We start from the raw sequence: 19566 nt of genomic DNA, 5'->3' as shown, positions 1-19566 counted from the left end.
AATGCCAACAGGTTTTCTTGAATTTCCATCCCATGCTGAAGAGGTACCTTTCAGGTTTTTGTTTTAATAAATTTGATTGATTTTCCTCTAAAGCCAAGCAACTAGTTCCTCTGAAAACTTTGAAGAAACCACCAGCTTCATGCATCATTCTTCCATGTTCACACAAATAACTTCCACTGAGCTGCACAGTAGTTGAGTTTTTATAATGTGAAGTCTGTCAATCATCCCCCCATGTAGTGGGTGTGGGGCAAAAAAATACAAGTCCACAAAGAACAAGCAAACACCAAGTTTATGATCCACTGCCTTAGATGACAGTCACATCAGTCACCAAGGGACTAACAGAGATATAAAGTTACAGAAACCTGTAAATCAGTAGTGACAGCACAAAAGAATTTAAACCAAAAGGTTACTTAGCTCACCCTCACACTAAAAGAGGGGTTTTCTGCGATAACCATCAGCCATGACTACCCCAGTTCACATTACGGAATGTTATCCCAGTGCATCCAGTGGTCAGAATATTTTCATTTTGACTTCAATAAAAGCAATGCTATATGATAACAATGAGTAAATTAATTGTAAGCCCATCCTTCCTTTTTTCAAATTGGAAAATTGGATCCATTCCATGTATCCCCCAAAACAAGTGAAAACAGATAGACAGACCATGGAATACTCCAGCCATGCAGCCTGGGCTGTATAAATTGATTGACCCTTATTGCATAACCCTCTACAGTTATATTAACTTCGAAGTGATGAAGCACAGGAAGAATAAGATATATACCAATGACCCTTTCAGTGGAAGCCCTGCACACAGGCTTTTCACCTCCCCACAATTGGCTTGGGGGTGTCTGTGTCAGAAGAACCTCCAGAACAGTGCAGGGGGGTGGAATCATTCCATCTGGCAAACCTTCTGCTTGTGCAGATGGAACGTTTGTAATAGTGCACGTTTAATTCCACCCACAAACACTAAGAACATAAAGAAGAGCCCTGGTGAATTTGCTATCAATCAGCATCATCAGATAAGCCTGGGTTCTCGTATTAGGAGAGAGGGTAGAAATACTTCTCTGTCTTCACACCATTATATACCTCTATCATGTGCCCCCTTCTGTACCATTTCATCAGATGTTGCAACCTTTCTACATAGGACGAATGTTTCCAGGCCCTTGAGCATTTCCGTTGCCCTTTTCAACTTCAGCAGCAGATGAAAGTGCTATGAATACTCCAGAAGAACAAGCTTTTCTAAAAACACACACACACTACAGAATGCCTGTACCTTCCTGTATTTCATGACATTTTGGCCTCCCTCTTTTATAATTTTCCAGCTATATCTGTATATGTAAAACATACATACATGCTAGTTATTATAACATCATCAATGCACACGGTACTTTACAGGGTACAAAAGGGGTCAGGCCCCTGCCCTGAGGAGTTTACAGTTACAGGAGCTTGCAAAACTGACAATGTTTCATGCATAGGACAGACAAAAGCTGGTCTACAAAAGCTTATGCTGCAATAAAGACTAGGCTTCAAAGGTGCTGCAAGACTCTGTTCCAGAATCAGTAACATGTCCACTGCTATATACTACTAGAAGTTCAGTGAGGATTCAACCTAAATGATATTTTATGCAGCTGCAACAAGCATTCTGCAGTTCTTTATTTTACTGTCTGGCCTCGCACTCTGTGCAAGCCAGAGCTTAACAAAAGTGCCAGGCAAACTTTCCACATAATGGAGCTTATGAAGCATATAAGAAGAGACAGGCAAACAAAGAAAAGGATCAAGGGCAGGAACTATTCAGCATCATCCTTTGTTTCCGGATCTCATGTGGCTCAATCAATGGGGCTCCTGCAAGTTGAGCTCTTTGAGGACTGGAATCTTTCTATTCACATTCAGATCTACCAGAGTATCCATACTGAGCTGATAATGAGAAAACATTCTAGAGAAGCTAGAAGTTGCAGGAAGGAATATTTCCCAGTGAATTAATTTAAACAGACGTTCACCTTTGAACTTTCAAGAGGAAAACATCCATGCACCCGCACACAGCTCAGTTATCCAGATGCAAAGCATGAAACAGGTGTTTTGCTTATTACTATACAAGCCTTGCCATTCAAATATTGAAAGAAATCTTAAAACTGCACATTGTTTCAAGGACACATCACAAAGTTTTTTCCCCTCTCCCTGTTTGCACTCGCTTTCTTTTTATAATCACTTCCACGCTTTTCACCTGCTCACAGGCTTAAAAGTTGTACTGATAACATCTGCACAACATTTGAAAAAGAGGAAACCAGAAACTAAGCACCTGCTGCTGACATAAAACAGTACAAAACTGTGCTGGGCCTGCCCCTTAGAAAAGTCACAATAACAGGCACCGGCAACGTATGACTGAGGAGGAGTTTACAGAGGGGAAAGAGTGTGACAAACCAATTGAGTCTGAGCACTCTGGGGAAAGTCCAGCTCTTAAACGCTGCTTAACAGATAAACGCCTTTGTATGTCGAGAGGGTACAGTGAGAGGGCTCCGAAAGGGTGGGGAGAATGAAATAAAGACTGCTGTTACAAGTGAGCTTCGCGTTGAATGCCACATTTAATGTGTGTGTGTCCCCCCCCTTCAAAGAACGATTTGTTCTGCAAACACATACTCCCAACCTCGGATCGCTCCTGGTGTTCATCTACTGTACTTTGAATTTGGTTCATGCATTGTTAGGTTTGTGCAATTTAGGGAGGGAGGAGGTGCAGGGTTTGAAACGCACCGACAGAGCTAAACAATAACCCATGCTTTCATTCAAAGAGTTGGCTCCTTCCCCCAGGAGGAACATAATGATGTCCCCCGTGTAAGTGGGGGGGGGAACTCTGTAGGGATGGGTGGTATTTCCCCTTTTTATTTCGTGTGCGGGAGGTGTGCGCTCATGTCCTCAGGTGCCATTTGCTTAGGCTTATAATACAGTACTCTTTGAAGTCCTCCGCTTTGGAAGCCTCCAACGTGACCGTCGGTTCACAGAAGGTGGACAAGCCGCCACACTCCAGCCCAGCCCAGCGACTTCTCCATCGGATTTCTTTCGGAAGAGCAGCTTTTTCCCCCGCTCCCAAACTCACCTGCAGGATCTTGTCCAGCCCTTCCTGGCCCAGGCACGGGAAATCCTTGAGGAGTTGGGTTTTCTTGTCCTTGTAGCTCTGCGTCGCTTGCTTCCAGTAAGGCTGCTCCAAGACTTCGAAAATCGCGGCTCCGATGGACAGGTAGAAGATGATCGCCGACGTGAGCAGGGGACCCCTGTCGACCATGGCGGCGCCCAGTGGGGGACGCTCAGCGACAGCGAAAAGGAGAGGCGGCCGCGGGGATGTGCCTGGCGAGGGAAGCGGAGAGCAGACCTGAGCTCCCTCTGGAGAGAATGCGAGGGACTCTCACGCGCTGCCTTGCCTTAGCCTGCCTCTGCTCCCCACCCCTTCCTCCTCCCCGAAGCCCCTCTTTTTATTTGCCTCTCACTTCATTCTGCTCTCCTCCCACCGTCTCCTCCTCCTCCTCGCTTCCCCCCACCGAACCACCCGTTCTTCCGACGGTCCTCCTTTCTCTGCCTGCGTCTCTTTCGCTGTTTGAATTTGGTGCCCTTCTGCTCCCCCACTCCTCTCAACCAGCGGCGCATGCGGAGCCGTTACCGGTTGGCCGGTGGCGGCGGCGGCGGCTCCGTTCTCCCGCCTCAGAGACGGAGGCAGCGGGGAAGCCTCATTCAGCCCGCCTTTGTCCCATGTGGCGCGCGGACTCCGTGTCCCGGCGCGTTCCGTGGCAGTGGCGGTGGCAGCAGCGGAGAGAGGGCGCCGTGGTCGCCACGCCGCGTGCGGCAACAGCCGTCTCTTTCTCAGCTTCTCCCAGCCCGCTCTCTCAGCACAGAGTGGCCCCGGCCCGCCCTGAGAAAAGCTATTTAGGAGCGGAGCGCCCGCCCTGCGTGGTGCCAGCTCGTGGAATGGTCAGAGCTAGCTGCTGCCACCGCCTGGGCGGGGTGAGCTGCGCTCCTCGGCAGTTAAGCGAGGTGCTTGCTTGCTCTTACGTTGACCTGGGTGGGAGCCTACGTCAAGTGTGTCTGTCTGCCTGTCTGCCTGTCTGTCTTTCACTCTCATATTCCCGCCCTCCGAGGGCTGAAGGAAGGTTCAGCACTGGTAAAAAAAAAAAGGGGGGGGGATTTAAAAGTTCAAAAGAGTAGCCACGTTCGTTATCTCAGATAAAATGATCACTCTGGAGCTGAAGCTCATCTGTATGCTTTACGCAGTGCTGGAAAAGGAATGATGATGATGATGAATAAAATAAAATGAAATGAAATTGTATAACATCCTTTATCCACAGATCTCAGGGCATAAAAATACAAGGTCAAAACACAAAAGGTAGTGGGCAGGCCTGGTTCCCTTGGCAGCAGTGCGTTTTGGTGGGGGCCTCCATGCGGCACCCCCAGTCCTTGCCCCACCACCAAATGACAGAGGGCTATCTCCCTCCCTTTCTTTACCCTTTTCCGCTCAAGGAGCGCAGGGCAGTGTACATGGTTCTCCCCTCCTCACTTTTATCCTCACCACAGCCCTGTTGAGGTAGGTGAGGCTGGGAGGCCATGGCCGGTTAAGGTCACCCAGTAAGCTAATGCCGGCCGCCCAGATCAGAGTCCATTGCTAACCACTGCACCATTGTGGCTTCCAAATAATAGTGGTGGTTGCGGCTGCCTTCCTCTAAGGATGAGTGGGTTGACTTTGCCCTGGTTCAGCTTCCCAAAGAGAGAGTTCAATCACCTATGGCTGCTTGCTCACCCTTTGTCTCTAGGGGGTGGGTGACAGGCATGTTGCATCAGTGCAACTGATACCCAAAAATTCTGCTTCCACAGCATCTCTTACAAATTCAATGGTGGCTGGTGCTCATTGAGACTGGTGCCATGGGTGTAGTCAGGATTTATGTTAAGGCATCATGTTAGGGGGGGAGCAGAACCTCAGTTAGTTAAGTATTTTTATTGATTTACCCGTTTTAGGGGGGCAGCTGCCCCCCCGTCCCCTCCCTTGGCTACACTCATGACTGGTGAGAAGAGAAGAGTTTGGGATTTGATATCATAGAATCATAGAATCATAGAGTTGGAAGAGACCACAAGGGCCATCGAGTCCAACCCCCTGCCAAGCAGGAAACACCATCAGAGCACTCCTGACATATGGTTGTCAAGTCTCTGCTTAAAGACCTCCAAAGTAGGAGACTCCACCACACTCCTTGGCAGCAAATTCCACTGTTGAACAGCTCTTACTGTCAGGAAGTTCTTCCTAATGTTTAGGTGGAATCTTCTTTCTTGTAGTTTGGATCCATTGCTCCGTGTCCGCTTCTCCGGAGCAGCAGAAAACAACCTTTCTCCCTCCTCTATGTGACATCCTTTTATATATTTGAACATGGCTATCATATCACCCCTTAACCTCCTCTTCTCCAGGCTAAACATGCCCAGCTCCCTTAGCCGTTCCTCATAAGGCATCGATCCCAGGCCTTTGACCATTTTGGTTGCCCTCCTCTGGACACGTTCCAGTTTGTCAGTGTCCTTCTTGAATTGTGGTGCCCAGAACTGGACACAGTACTCCAGGTGTGGTCTGACCAGAGCAGAATACAGTGGCACTATTACTTCCCTTGATCTAGATGCTATACTCCTATTGATGCAGCCCAGAATTGCATTGGCTTTTTTGGCTGCCGCGTCACACTGTTGGCTCATGTCAAGTTTGTGGTCAACCAAGACTCCTAGATCCTTTTCACATGTACTGCTCTCAAGCCAGGTGTCACCCATCTTGTATTTGTGCCTCTCATTTTTTTTGCCCAAGTGCAATACTTTACATTTCTCCCTGTTAAAATTCATCTTGTTTGTTTTGGCCCAGTTCTCTAATCTGTCAAGGTCGTTTTGAAGTGTGATCCTGTCCTCTGGGGTGTTAGCCACCCCTCCCAGTTTGGTGTCATCTGCAAATTTGATCAGGATGCCCTTGAGTCCATCATCCAAGTCGTTGATAAAAATGTTGATAAAGATGTTTGAATTCCTCTTTGGTGGTTTTCCCCCTTTTCCATTTTTTGTACACATCCTTTTTTAATCTTAACTCAGTTAAAAGTTCTTTAGATAGCCACCCTGGCTTCTTTAGGCACCTTCCATGTTTCTGTCTCATTGGTATTGCCTGAAGTTGTGCTTTTAGTATCTCCCTCTTAACAAACTCCCAGGCATCATGAACTCCCTTTCCTTTTAGTATTACTGTCCATGGGATCTCACCCAGCACTTCCCTAAGTTTTATGAAGTCGGCTTTCTTAAAGCCAAGAAATTGAGTCCTAGTATGCTTGGCTGCTCCTTTCCGCTGTATAGTAAACTTCAGAAGAGCATGACCACTTGCGTCTAATGATCCTTCCACTTCTACCCCACTAACCAGGTCATCAACATTGGTTAGGACCAGATCTAAAATGGCTGTTCCTCTTGTTGCTTCTCCCACTTTCTGGACAATGAAGTTGTCTGCAAAGCCAGTGAGGAATCTGTTTGACCTTATGCTCTTGGCTGAGTTTGACATCCAACAAATATCCGGGTAACTGAAGTCCCCCATTACTACTATCTCCCTTCCTTTTGCATGCTTGGCCATCTGTTCCAGGAAGGCATCATCTATATCCTCTGTTTGGCTTGGGGAGCTATAGTAAACTCCCACAATGAGTTCATTGTTATTCTTCTCTCCCTTAATTTTGACCCAAATGCTCTCACTTTGGCTTTGAGGTTCTAAATCTTGGATCTCTTCACAGGTATACACATCCCTGACATATAACACCACTCTTCCTCCTTTCTTGTCTGGTCTGTTTCTCTGAAATAGATTGTATCCCTCCATTATTACATTCCAATTGTGGGACTTATCCCACCAGGTTTCAGTGATGCCTATTATGTCATATTTAGTTTGCTGTACCAAGAGCTCAAGCTCATCTTGTTTATTTCCCATGCTTTGCGCATTAGTGTACAGACATTGAAGTCCATTAATCATTCCCCCGTGTCTCTTATTTAAGGATTTTTTCCTCCCACACTAGGTCTGCGTGCTGTTTGCTCCATTTGGTCTATGACATTTGGATGATCATCTTCAACAATTGATAGACTCCTACCTTCAGGAGCACTGTTTTCCTCCCCCATATTAGTCAGTTTAACCCCTCCTGATAAGGTTTCTGAGATTTTTGGCAAAAACATTCCTCCCAACTGTTGTGAGGTGCAGCCCATCGCTTGCCAGAAGTCCATCTTCAAGAAACTGCAGTCCGTGATCTAAGAATCCAAACCGTTCCTGTTTACACCATTTGCGAAGCCAGCTGTTCACTTCCACTATTTTTCCCTCTCTCCCTGGGCCACGTCGTTCAACTGGGAGGACAGATGAGATGACAATTTGTGCATTTAATTGCTTCAATCTCCTGCCCAGAGCCTCGTAGTCCCTTTTGATCTTCTGGAGGCTATTGCTTGCAGTGTCATTGGTACCCACATGAACCAAGAGGAAGGGGTATTTGTCAGTGGGTTTTATAATTCCTTGCAGTTGTTCAGTTACATCTTGGATCTTAGCCCCGGGGAGACAGCACACCTCCCGAGACATCTTGTCAGGCCCACAGATCACTGCTTCTGTTCCCCTCAGTAGGGAATCCCCTATCACGACTACCCGCCTCCTCTTAGGTTTGGTCGGGGTTCTTCCGTGAGCTGTCTGTTCCAAGGTCGCCTGCACATTCTCTGAGGACTGACTTTGCTGCTCGTCTTCATATACCTGATCGACTGTAATGAGGGAGAGATCCTCAAATGGAGTCTGTTCTTCTTCCATGCTAGGGGAGAGGACTTCAAAGCGATTGTGTATTTCTAAACAATCAGAGTGAACCCTGGGCCTCCTACTTCTTTGAGTCACGTTTCTCCATATATCTGGCTCCTGTGTTGGTGAACTAGCCTCCTTCTCGGGGGAGTCCCCTGTCTCCTCCTTGGTAGAGACGGTGTGCTCTGTTGCTTCCAAGAAGAAGAAGAAGAAGAAGAAGAGTTTGGATTTGATATCTCGCCTTTCACTCCCCTTCAGGAGTCTCAAAGCGGCTAACATTCTCCTTTCCCTTCCTCCCCCACAACAAACACTCTGTGAGGTGAGTGGGGCTGAGAGACTTCACAGAAGTGTGACTGGCCCAAGGTCACCCAGCAGCTGCATGTGGAGGAGCGGAGACACGAACCCGGTTTCCCAGATTACGTGACTACCGCTCTTAACCACTACCAGCTCTCTAATTCTTTGGAGCATAGCTGCACGTTCTTCCAGTTGCTGGACTTTGTCTTCTAAGAGGGCAATCAACATGCAATTGCTGCAGGTAAAGCTGCCTGCAACCTTTGGCAAGATGGCAAACATTGCGCAGGAACCGCAGGCGACTGCAGCTGTTCCCTCACCCTCCATCTTGAGAATGTGTCGTTGGGGGTGGCCACAGCGGTCCTCCATCATAAAAAGCGTGAAGACAGAACAAATACCCCCCCAAAAAAACCTAGGTCTCCCCCAACAAACGTTTGAGACTAGCTCCCCTAAATCTTAAAGATGGATCAAACTGCGCGCGCCGCTGCCCTGAAAGCTCTGATAAGCTCCTCCCACAGCTAATCACCTGCCTCAACAGAAACCCTGCCCCCTCTGACCTTTGCACAGGGAGAGCAGCTAATCAGCCACAAAGAAACACACACACAAGAAAACCCTTTCTGCTCCTTCTTCAGCTGCTGCCCTGCAAGCTCTCGCTTTATCACTACCCGAAGGAGTCTCAAAGCGGTTAACATTCTCCTTTTCCCTTCCTCCCCCACAACAAGCACTCTGTGAGGTGAGTGGGGCTGAGAGACTTCAGAGAAGTGTGACTGGCCCAAGGTCACCCAGCAGCTGCATGTGGAGGAGCGGAGATGCAAACCCGGTCCCCCAGATTACGAGTCTACTGCTCTTAACCACTACACCACAATAGAAGGCAGGGGTGCCAGCAGGAGGTTGAGCTAGAGCCAATGACAGGCAGAAACAATTGGTCCCCAGTTTTGTCCCCAACCTCCTTCTTGGTGACTTCTAAAATTTCAACACTGGGATGAAGGAGGGGGAAGCTGTCAGTCAGTGCCACCCCCCTAGACTGGGTGTCAGTACAGTTGTGGCAGAAAACTCTCGTGTCCATACACAGCTTCTGTGATAGGAATTTTATGGTCTTAGATATATGGTAATGTTCATAACTGCACATACATAGATCAACACAGGAAGACCCTGGAACCATTTTGATTCCTAAACTGACCAAATCCTTTCTCTGCAAGGTTAAACTGGAAAAGCCTCCCCATTGTCTCTTTCCTCACAAATCCTGTCTCAAGGATATGTCTGTTTGAATAAGGTGTGAGCCTGTGACCTGGCCCAGGAAATAAATATTTTACCACTACAAAAGAATGGCCGGGCTCCCCAGGCAATCCAATCAAGTAACTTGCCAGACAGGAGATAAACAAGGACAAGAGAAAAACAACATTTAAATTTCTGTGATGTATGCATAATGTTTCTGGGGGTGGTCTTGATCTAGAGAATGGGAATTTCAAAAGTCTTTATAAGCCCTTGCACAACATTTTGGGGGGTGCTCCTCCTCTCCTGCGTGTGAGGGGGTACCCTGTTGCAACAGATCAATAAAGATCAAGCTTACTATCTGCTTTGCTTCTCAATATTCTCTGGTTGGCATCTGTTATTTTCTCCTACCAATAGGGAGGGAGACTCTATATGGGCTCTATATGGGCTCTTGGATACCCCATAAGGGAAAAGGGCATATTTTTATTTACAACACTTCCCAAGTGTCCCTAGAAAGATTGGCAGCCCAAGTGTGCTTTGGCAGTTGAGTCAGTGCTGTAGCAACAGAAGGCTACAATCCTATTCACACTTAACCTGTTAGCAAGTCCCATAAATTTAGTTATTTGTACCCTTTGGGGTAGCTTTGAGGTTGGCTCGTTTTAGCCTCAGGACTCTGTGATGGCATATTTTCCAAGGCTACCCAGTGAGCTTCATAGATGGCACAGATTTGAACCCAGATGGTCTTGTTCCAAATTCAGCACTTCTGCATAAACACAAATTAGAACAGCATGTAAGTATATATTTAGCATGTCTGGATGGTAACCTGAATGTGTTAAGAGATAATGAGTAGAAAATGAGCCTTCAAATCACAGTATCTATAGACCAACACAGTTTTGTTTCTTGGTTTAAAATCTCTCACACTAATTATTTTTGTCCCCCTCCCACAGGTCATAATAAAAATAACAAGCATATCTAGAGTAATATTTTCTCACTTAACATTTGGAGGTAAGCATATTTTCTCAAAGAACAAAACATGCTTGCTTTTTCTACCTCCGTTTTTCAGAGGGTGATCATATTAGTTTGCAGCAGCAAAACTAACTGAGTCTTGTGGCACTTTTAACGGCTAACCAGTTTTATTATGCCAAAAGCTTCCATGGACTAGAGACCACTTCATCCGATGTATTATGAAATGCATCTCTTTAACCTCAATGACTACAGTTGAGGTTTGGTGGGTAGTCCCCCCCCCCAGGCATGGGCTCAGTCCTGTCAATGATTTCCCCACACTTACTTTGTAAATGTTTTACTAGGTACACCCTGGGTGGAAAGTAAAAGATTAGCATTCTCATCCCAATATGTGAGGTCTCACACATTTAAGGATACAGACAGCTTCATGTTTGCCTTTGGAAGTCAGCTATGTCCTGCTGGTCCTCATTGTGGAGATACAGCAGTTAAAGTTACAAGAACAATACTTCCCCATTGCCATCCCTAAAGCAAGACCTAGGCTCCCATCCTATACCAATTTACCTGGGAGTATGCCCCATTAAACACATAATTACTTCTGAAATACACATTTATAGCATGTGGCTAAGCTGTGTTGCAAAGTTTTTACTTTTTGCATTTGTCATTTGAGGAGGTGATAGTTTAACACCCACCACACTTTATTGTGATGTAGTATTTGCTGAAAACAACTTCTTTGGAGCACAGTACCTGATCCCAGACAAAATCACCACAGGAAGGATGCATTCTGGTTGCTAGGGGGGAAGATGGAATTACAAAGATTCCATGGACTACTAGAATATAAGACAGAAGCAGGGCAAGTGCACTAAAGAGGAGGGGAAAAACTCTTTAGGACCCCAGCTTCACTAACTGGAAAAGCACTGACAGGCATGACCATCCAGAATGACTCATTTCATAGGCATTGCTTAGAAGGGTATCTGCACATTTTGATTCATAACTTTCTTTCCCCTGCTTGTGGGCAACAGTGAAGAGTTTCATGGCTGCATGGACCCAATGGAACTGGGACTACTGCTGTAGAAAATACTGATCTGGATGGACTAATGATCTGACTTGGTATAAAACAGTTTTCTTCTTCTTTTTCTAATGGGACTTACTCCCATGTGCATGGGATAGAAGCCTCAGTCAGAAACTGACAAGTAGCATGGGAAAATGTTTTCATTTTCTTTGAACTATTCTTTTGTCTGTATGTTTGTCTGCATTCATTGTAAGGGACTGCTGCATAAATACTGGCATTGCATGTAGAACATTGTGCGTACTTAATAGTGTGCAAGTGAGAAACTCTTGTCGGTGGTTTTCTGTGACACATTTAGAAACCAGCCTTTATCCACAGTTTACATAAGAACTAAAGTACAAAGCAGACAGCGCAGAAGGATCTTGCAAAATGATATCACCAGGAAATAAATTGACTGATGAAATCAGTACAGATAACCGTAAAGTAATTCAACAACTACTGAAAAACAATTCTAGCTAGAGTGTTAGGCTTACATTAGCGGTTAGCCAGTCAGGAATGAAGTGGATGTAAGTGAGATTGTTCACTCACTATAGCAGCAAGAGGGACCTAACATGCCTGGAATATGCTTTCCTGCACAGATCCTTATCTGGATGAGAAGTTTGCTTGTTTATTTTAGTGCAACCAATGTGCCAGTTTATGGAGTAACAGACAAAAAGGCAGGTCCTTTCCCCAAGGAGTTTCTGGTACACAGGTGAGCAAGAAGGTGGCAAAGGTAAACAGGAAAACAACATGTATTCAGATCACTTATTCACACTTAAGCTTAGATTCAGTAGGGCATCACAATGAAAATTGTGCTGAAGACTTGGAAAATGCTCTGCAGAAGGATTTAAAATATAATAATATTAATAATAATAATAATAATAATAATAATAATAATAATAATAATTTATTTATACCCCGCCCATCTGGCTGGGCTTCCAACAAAATATTAAAATACAGTACTGCATCAAACTTTAAAAGCTTCTCTAAACAGGGCTGCCTTCAGATGTCTTCTAAAAGTCCAGTAGTTGTTGTTCTCTTTGACATCTGCTGGGAGGGTGTTCCACAGGGCAGGAGTCACTACCAGGAAGGCCCTCTGCCTGGTTCCCTGTAACTTGGCTTCTTGCAGTGAGGGAACCACCAGAAGGCCCTTGGAGCTGGACCTCAGTGTCTGGGTAGAACGATGGGGGTAGAGATGCTCCTTTGGGTATACTGGACCGAAGCTGTTTAGGGCTTTAAAGGTCAGCACCAACACTTTGAATTGTGCTCAGAAATGTACTGGGAGCCAATGTAGGTCTTTCAAGACCGGTGTTATGTGGTCTCGGCAGCTGCCCCCAGTCACCAGTCTAGCTGCCACATTCTGGATTAGTTGTAGTTTCTGGGACACCTTCAAAGGTAGCCCCACAAAGAGAGCATTGCAGTAGTCCAAGCGGGAGATAACCAGAGCATGCACCACTCTGGCGAGGCAGTCCGCAGGCAGATAGGTTCTCAGCCTGAGTACCAGATGGAGCTGGTAAACAGAATTGACCTGCGCCTCCATGGACAGCTGCGAGTCTAAAATGACTCCCAGGGTATGCACCTAAGGTAAGCGAGAAGCAGCTTCACATAGGGGTGTTAGGAAAGTGTTCCAGGCATAAGCAGGGAAGGGGAAGAAGAAAGACTTGAGTCAAGTGAAAAGAAGAACTTGAATTGGTGGAGGGGTGGAGCTGGAGACATTCCTGGAAACAAACACATTCTGCCATAGACAACTATCCTATATCTCCTCCTGCCACCAAGATGTAGCAAAATAAAACATGTGATGTACATTTTGATGATCAGAATTCCTCTTCACTTGCATGCAGCAACCAATGTAGTGGACAATTGCCTAGTAAAAAAAAAGAAAGAAAAGAATGTCAGTAAGAATGTTGTCCTAACAAAGCAAATATTTTTGATTGCCTTTATTGGAATGCCTTTATTGGACCAAAACCACCAGCTGATATATTTCTTTCCTTCTTGAACAACTGTTAACCTCTGTTTTCCCTTTGTCGGTATGTTTTGTTAATTGAGATTAAAAATCAATTAAAAATCAATATTTTGAAATTATATTTATTTTTTAAATTAATTTTTAAAAATGATGTTTTAGCAGTGTACACTACCCTGATATTTTATGATATAGTGGCACAGAAAAAATTCTATAAATAAAAAATAATAATAAGTGGTGGATATGATCCAAAACTACAGTTAATTTTATTTATCCTTGGTGGAATTATGATAAGGTAAGATATATTGGAAGGAAGCTGTTTTGTGATTAGTGCAGTGATTGGCTATATACTTTTCATTTAATCAATTGCTAGGGTATTGGAAAAACTTTTTGTGTCAGGAGCATTATGATTTGTGGTAGAATTTTTAACTGCAGTTAAAATCTTAATAGCTCCTAAATAGTATGATTAAAACCCACCAACTTAGAGAATGGGTTTCAAAGACTTGTGACTTTGCCTTAATGGCTACATTGTCTAAATATGTCCACCCGTGTGATTGTAAATGTTGATGTGAGCCCAACTAAACTGACAGAATATTGAACAGAGATACCACAACGTTTCTTGTATTTTTGTGGAGCTTGGAGCTTAATTTTGTGTAGATTATCCTAGCGTATTTGAACTTCCAGTATTTCACAATTATTAACGCATTTCATCACAAGATATAAAACTTTCATTACGCACTGAGGAAAAGGTATTAGGGTGCGCCCACTTACTTCGTTGTGAGTATTCTGAAATAGCTGGGTTGTGGATTGCATAAAACGTCCATATCCTTAACACTTGACATTGGCTTTCCCATGACCTTTATGACTCAGCCCCAATTAGAGTTGGTTGTTCCATCCGGAAGTTTCGAGGATGGAAGAAATAAACTGTTATAGGTGTGCTCTTCCTGAAGATGGGCATTAACCGAGACTGTTGGCATTTGAACAAAATCTGCGCTACAAAACATGAAGACCCTTTTTTCTGTGCTAAAACATTACTCGCCATAGCACAACCTTTGAATTTTAGGGGTTTTTATTAAGCTTATAACCCAGGATAGCAGCAGCTCTTGAAAAACAACAACTATAATTTTAGTGGGCAAAAAAATATTGTTAGTTTTTAAAAATATGCCTTGTAATTGGTTTTACAGAAGACAAGACGGAATGAAGTGGCTGGATGGGTAGGAAGCACCAGCTGGGGAACCCCCAAGGGAACCCCCCGGGGAAGAAGGGTCAGAGCCAGGGGATTGGTGGCAGGACAATGATGCGTAGTCAGAGGAAGAAGAGGAAGCAGACTGGGAGGAGGAAGTGTTGGCAGCTGAAGAGGCAACAGGGTTTAGTGAGCAGGAAGAGCCCAAGAGAGGGCCCAAGAGGCAGAGATGAGGCAGGCTGCTGAAGAATCTAGGGAGTCTCCCCCTCCTGCTGTTACCAGCTCCCCTCCATGCTGGTCTCCCAGAACACACAGAGATATGAAGAGGGTAGAGCAATGAGATACAAGGTGACAGAGCCTTGGACTACTGGGGAAGGAACTGGGGGAGGAGCCTTATAGAGTGGCAACTGCCTTCAGTCCTTGCAACTGCCTCATGGGGCAAAACCTACTGGGAAGAGTAGCTGTGATCACTAGGCCTGCACTGTTTTGGTTTCTTTGAATAAAGAGTTAACTTCACTAATGGCATGTTTTTATTGCTGACCTACTCCTGACTCTGGTTCCTGACGTGAAATTTCCAAAGAAAATGTGATTGTTGACATAATCATGAAATTACTCTAGCTCTTGTCAACAAACCCTTTTAGTTTGGAAATTTCACTTCACTCATCTCGTCTTAGGCAGAGTGAATTACAAGGCATATTTCCCCTAGCTGCTACAGTTTATGCTATAAGGAAGAATTTGTCTTAGCCATGGGTGCTCTTAGAGCTGTGCTTTTCTTTAAGCGCTTTTCCATAAATGGCACCTCTGTTTCTGTCTTCTGATTTTAAAATGCCTCGCTTTACCTCATAAATGTTTCCTTCTTTTCTCTCTCTTTTTTTAATCCTCCTTTTCCACTCCCTGACTTTTTCTCACCCGCTCTGTTTAAACAGTGCCTTTATTGTTCACTCCCAACACCTGTCACATGGGCCCCACAGTTTTTCCTGTTAGTTGAGTTAATGAAAAAGTCGGGTTCACTTAAATCATAGTTAAAAGTAAACCTAATTTTTTAAAAATACAATGAGGTAGAAACAGATAATATGGTTGTGAGCAATTCCACAATTATCAATCATTCTTACTATTTGCATAGGTCATCAGTTTCAGGCTTTCAAGTCCAGAAAGGAAATGACTTTCAGCTGAGGTGTGTGTCTAAGACATATTTGCTGTACAGATGTTTCCTAGATCAAGCACAATTAACAAATAGATGTCAGAAAAAATGGTTCTAGATCAAGCATAGGATTGTGTGCAGCAGAAGCAATGGCTTGAGACTTGACTAATCATGGTGTAAATTTAAATGGGTGTTTTGGAGTTTGAAATACTTTGGAGCCCATTCAGTCTGACAAAGGCCACTGATGCTGATGGCAAGAAAATTGGCCCAGGATTTCCAGTAAGTGTTCATGGCAGAAGACAAATTTAAATCAAGTTCTTTGGGTGAATGGCCCGCCTGTATTTTATTTCACTTCAACTAGTGGTGCCTCAGGGCTGTCAACAACTTGGTTGCAGCCAAATTTAAGAAGGATCATGCCAGCAGTACCATTTTTTAAAAAAAATTGAAGTTCAAAAGGGAAAAATGGTCCAAATGAAAAAAATGAACAAGGATAGTTTGTATTGAAGGAGCTAGTCCTTCAGGAATAAACTCACCACCATTTCCAGTAATGATTATTTAGAAGCTATGTGCTCTGTTGCTTATTCATCTTTGGCTTGTGAGCACACATCTAGCTGTGTTTTATCTAGCTACTGTCATAAATCACTTGTGTAAAGGGGAGTGTGTTGCTCAATGAAATGGTGTTTAGGCAGACTTTCCTTTGGCTTTGTTTTTTTTTAATAAATATTTTTATTACTTTTTTTCCAGATACAGATATAAAGTCAGATATAGAACGAAATAACAGAATAACAGAAAAAGAGAAAAGAAGAAAAAAAGAATAAAGAAATCCATCTTTCCAATACACTTTTTTATAACCAACCGGACTTCCCCACGTCTCCCTCACCCTGCTTTCTTTACAATAAAAATATCAGCAAATTAATTCCTTGTTTCATGTGTTATTGGTATTTTCAAATGGTTATCTTTTAAGTTCAAAATACTTATTAACAATTTGCTTTTGCCCTGGAATAAATACAATGTTATTTTAAACTTTAGTCCTCTCATAGATATATCTTAGTTTCCAATATCTCAAATCTTATTGCTGGAGCTAGATTTTCCAAATCATGCAAATTCTTAACATTCATATAGCTTATAATGTTTTTGTAAATAATCCTTAAATTTTTTCCAGTCCTCCTCCATTGTCTCTTCTCCCAAGTCTCGGATTCTGCCAGTCATTTCGGCCAGTTCCATATAATCCATCAATTGCGACTGCCACTCTTCCAGTGTGGGTAAATCTTGTGTCTTCCAGTATTTTGCGATGAGAATTCTTGCTGCTGTAGTTGCATACATAAAGAAAGTTCTATCCTTCTTTAACACATTCTGGCCGACAATGCCCAGAAGGAAGGCCTCTGGTTTCTTGGGAAAGGTATACTTAAATACCTTTTTTAACTCATTATAAATCATTTCCCAGAAGGCCTTCACTTTTGGACAAGTCCACCAGAGGTGAAAGAATGTCCCTTCAGCCTCCTTACATTTCCAACATTTATTATCAGACAGGTGATATATCTTTGCGAGCTTGACTGGGGTCATGTACCACCTATATATCATTTTCATAATATTTTCTTTCAAGGCGTTACATGCCATGAATTTCATACCGGTGGTCCATAACCTTTCCCAGTCCTCGAACATGATGTTGTACCCAATATCCTGCGCCCATTTTATCATGGCTGATTTGACTGTCTCATCCTGAGTATTCCATTTAAGCAGCAAGTTATACATTCTTGAAAGTACCTTAGTCTTTGGTTCTAACAGTTCTGTCTCTAGTTTCGATTTTTCCACCTGGAATCCTATTTTTTCGTCCATTTTAAAAACCTCTTGGATTTGAGCATAATGTAACCAGTCCTGCACCTTGTCCTTTAATTTGTCCAGGCTCTGCAGCCTCCAATTGTCTCCAATTTTTTCTATTATCTCCCAATATTTTGGCCAACCGGCCTCCATATTGAGTCTTTTTCGGGCCTTAGCCTCTATTGATGATAGCCACCTCGGGGTCTTGTTTTCTAATAAGTCCTTATATTTAGTCCAGACAATAAATAATGCTTTTCTGACAATATGGTTTTTAAACATTTTGTGAATCTTAACCTTGTCGTACCACAAATATGCATGCCATCCAAAAGCATTGTTAAACCCTTCCAGATCTAGGGCATCAGTGTTTTCTAATAGAAACCAATCTTTCAGCCAGCAGAAAGCTGCAGCTTCATAATATAACCTTAAGTCCGGCAGGGCAAATCCCCCTCTTTCTTTTGCATCAGTTAGTATTTTAAATTTTATCCTGGGCTTTTTGCCCTGCCAGACAAACTTAGAGATATCTTTCTGCCACTTTCCAAAACATTCTACCCTGTCCACAATCTGTAGGGTTTGAAACAAAAACAACATCTTTGGCAATACATTCATTTTTACAGCTGCAATTCTACCCAACAAGGAAAGTTTCAGTCTTGACCAAGTTTCTAAATCCCTTTTGACTTCTACCCAGCATTTTTCATAATTATCCTTGAATAAATTCAAGTTTTTGGAGGACAAATTGACCCCCAGGTATTCTTTTCTTTGGCTTTGGGAAAGTCTTTTGGTCTTAAGATCACGTTATGCCAAATTCATTCTTCATGGCAGATTGGCTACACTGGTTTTGGGAAAGCAGATGAGCTTTTGGTTTTGCTGCAAATGCTGATTGAAACATGCCTCAAAATAACAGAAGTTCTGTCTACAGAAGGCATCCTCTTGCCATGGAAGAACTTTAGAAAACTGCCAGCACCCAGAAGCATCATAGCCAGACACTGGAGAGACCTGTCAGGAGTAAGCATGGACCAATGGTACCAAATAGTATGGGAAACAGCCCTACTAGAAAAATTAACCAATAAACTGAAACTGACACGGGGACAAATAGAAGAAGACACCTTCACCCCGGTATGGCCCCCCTTTATCACATACACAGCCCAACAAGACAATGACAAAAATCCACCAACAGCATACAAATCAATATGGCTAACCTGACCCAAAACACCCACCCATCCCACTCACACATGAAAACAAAGACCACCACAGCCAACCACAAATGAATAACCACACCATAGGCCAACCCCAACCTCTCTCCCCACCAAAGGAACACAAGTGAACAACAAAGAACCTGCACAAGCAACACTGACATCGAACTCTACATATAGTAAGTGAATTAGAAACATCACCACCCGACCTCACCCCCACCCATCTGTCCCCCCGCCACCTCTTTCCCTCTTTTCTTCCTAATGTCTCAAAAATGAAACTGATTTGTAAAAATATTACAGGGGGGGGGGAGACGAGAGAGAGACATTGCACACACTTTTGTAAATCAAGAAAATCTTTAAAATAAATAAATAAATAAATAAATAAATAAACAAACAAACAAACAAAAGAAAAATGAAAACTTCCAGCACAGTATAGAATACTCTGTGATGTCCTGAGATTTATCTGCCTCTATTTCCCAGCACATAGATTGCTTCAGCAGTATCTGCAGTAAACACTGTTTTAGCTCATGTAGAGACTTGTCTTTGTCAGGGAGAGAGACACAGTTCCAGGGAAAGTTGTTGAACAGTTCCCTGCTCCTTGAGCCTTATTGAACATACAGTAGAGGCTGCCTAAAATAAAAATTCTTGAGTGTGTTTGCCAAATCACACCTTATTAAACCAAAAATTAACTGGTGTTATCTCCCTGCCCCCAGCTCATTTGCTGTGACAATTTTAGGCGCAGCCAGTAAGTTTCAGATGCTTAAGCTTTAGATAAGCATGTGAATACCCTAACTGCACATCTAGGGACATTCAGTTTGCAAATCCCAAGTGTCTCTCAGGGGTCTTCACATCATTTTACTTGTCTTTTTCTAATTCTCAATAAAAGGGAAAGGGTTAATTCTCTAGTTCAGGAGTGGCCAGTCTATTGCTCTTCAGATGTTGCTGAACTACAGCTATCATTTCTGATTATTGGCCAGGCTGGC

The 19566-nt window shown here is 43.6% G+C and overlaps 1 protein-coding gene across 2 annotated transcripts in view; it reads right to left on the bottom strand.

The window, feature by feature from the left end:
* The window catches only part of KCNK5 (potassium two pore domain channel subfamily K member 5), a 43673-nt gene extending 39710 nt beyond the window's left edge, over positions 1-3963 (bottom strand). Inside the window, exons 1-2 of one of the 2 annotated variants that reach the window (XM_082216737.1) lie at positions 3644-3963; positions 3086-3333 (exon numbers count right to left, since the gene is read on the bottom strand). In XM_082216737.1, coding sequence (XP_082072863.1) covers positions 3086-3271 — 186 coding nt within the window. In that variant the 5' untranslated portion in view covers positions 3272-3333; positions 3644-3963. Of the gene's footprint in view, positions 1-3085; positions 3441-3643 lie in introns of those variants that run through there. The other variant, XM_082216736.1, reaches the window with a different exon arrangement.
* Between the last annotated feature and the right edge of the window lie 15603 nt (positions 3964-19566).

The sequence above is a fragment of the Podarcis vaucheri genome, assembly GCF_965113315.1.
Source record: "Podarcis vaucheri genome assembly, chromosome: 3".
Taxonomy (NCBI): Eukaryota; Metazoa; Chordata; class Lepidosauria; order Squamata; family Lacertidae; genus Podarcis; species Podarcis vaucheri.
This window is presented reverse-complemented; position numbering and strand designations above follow the sequence as displayed.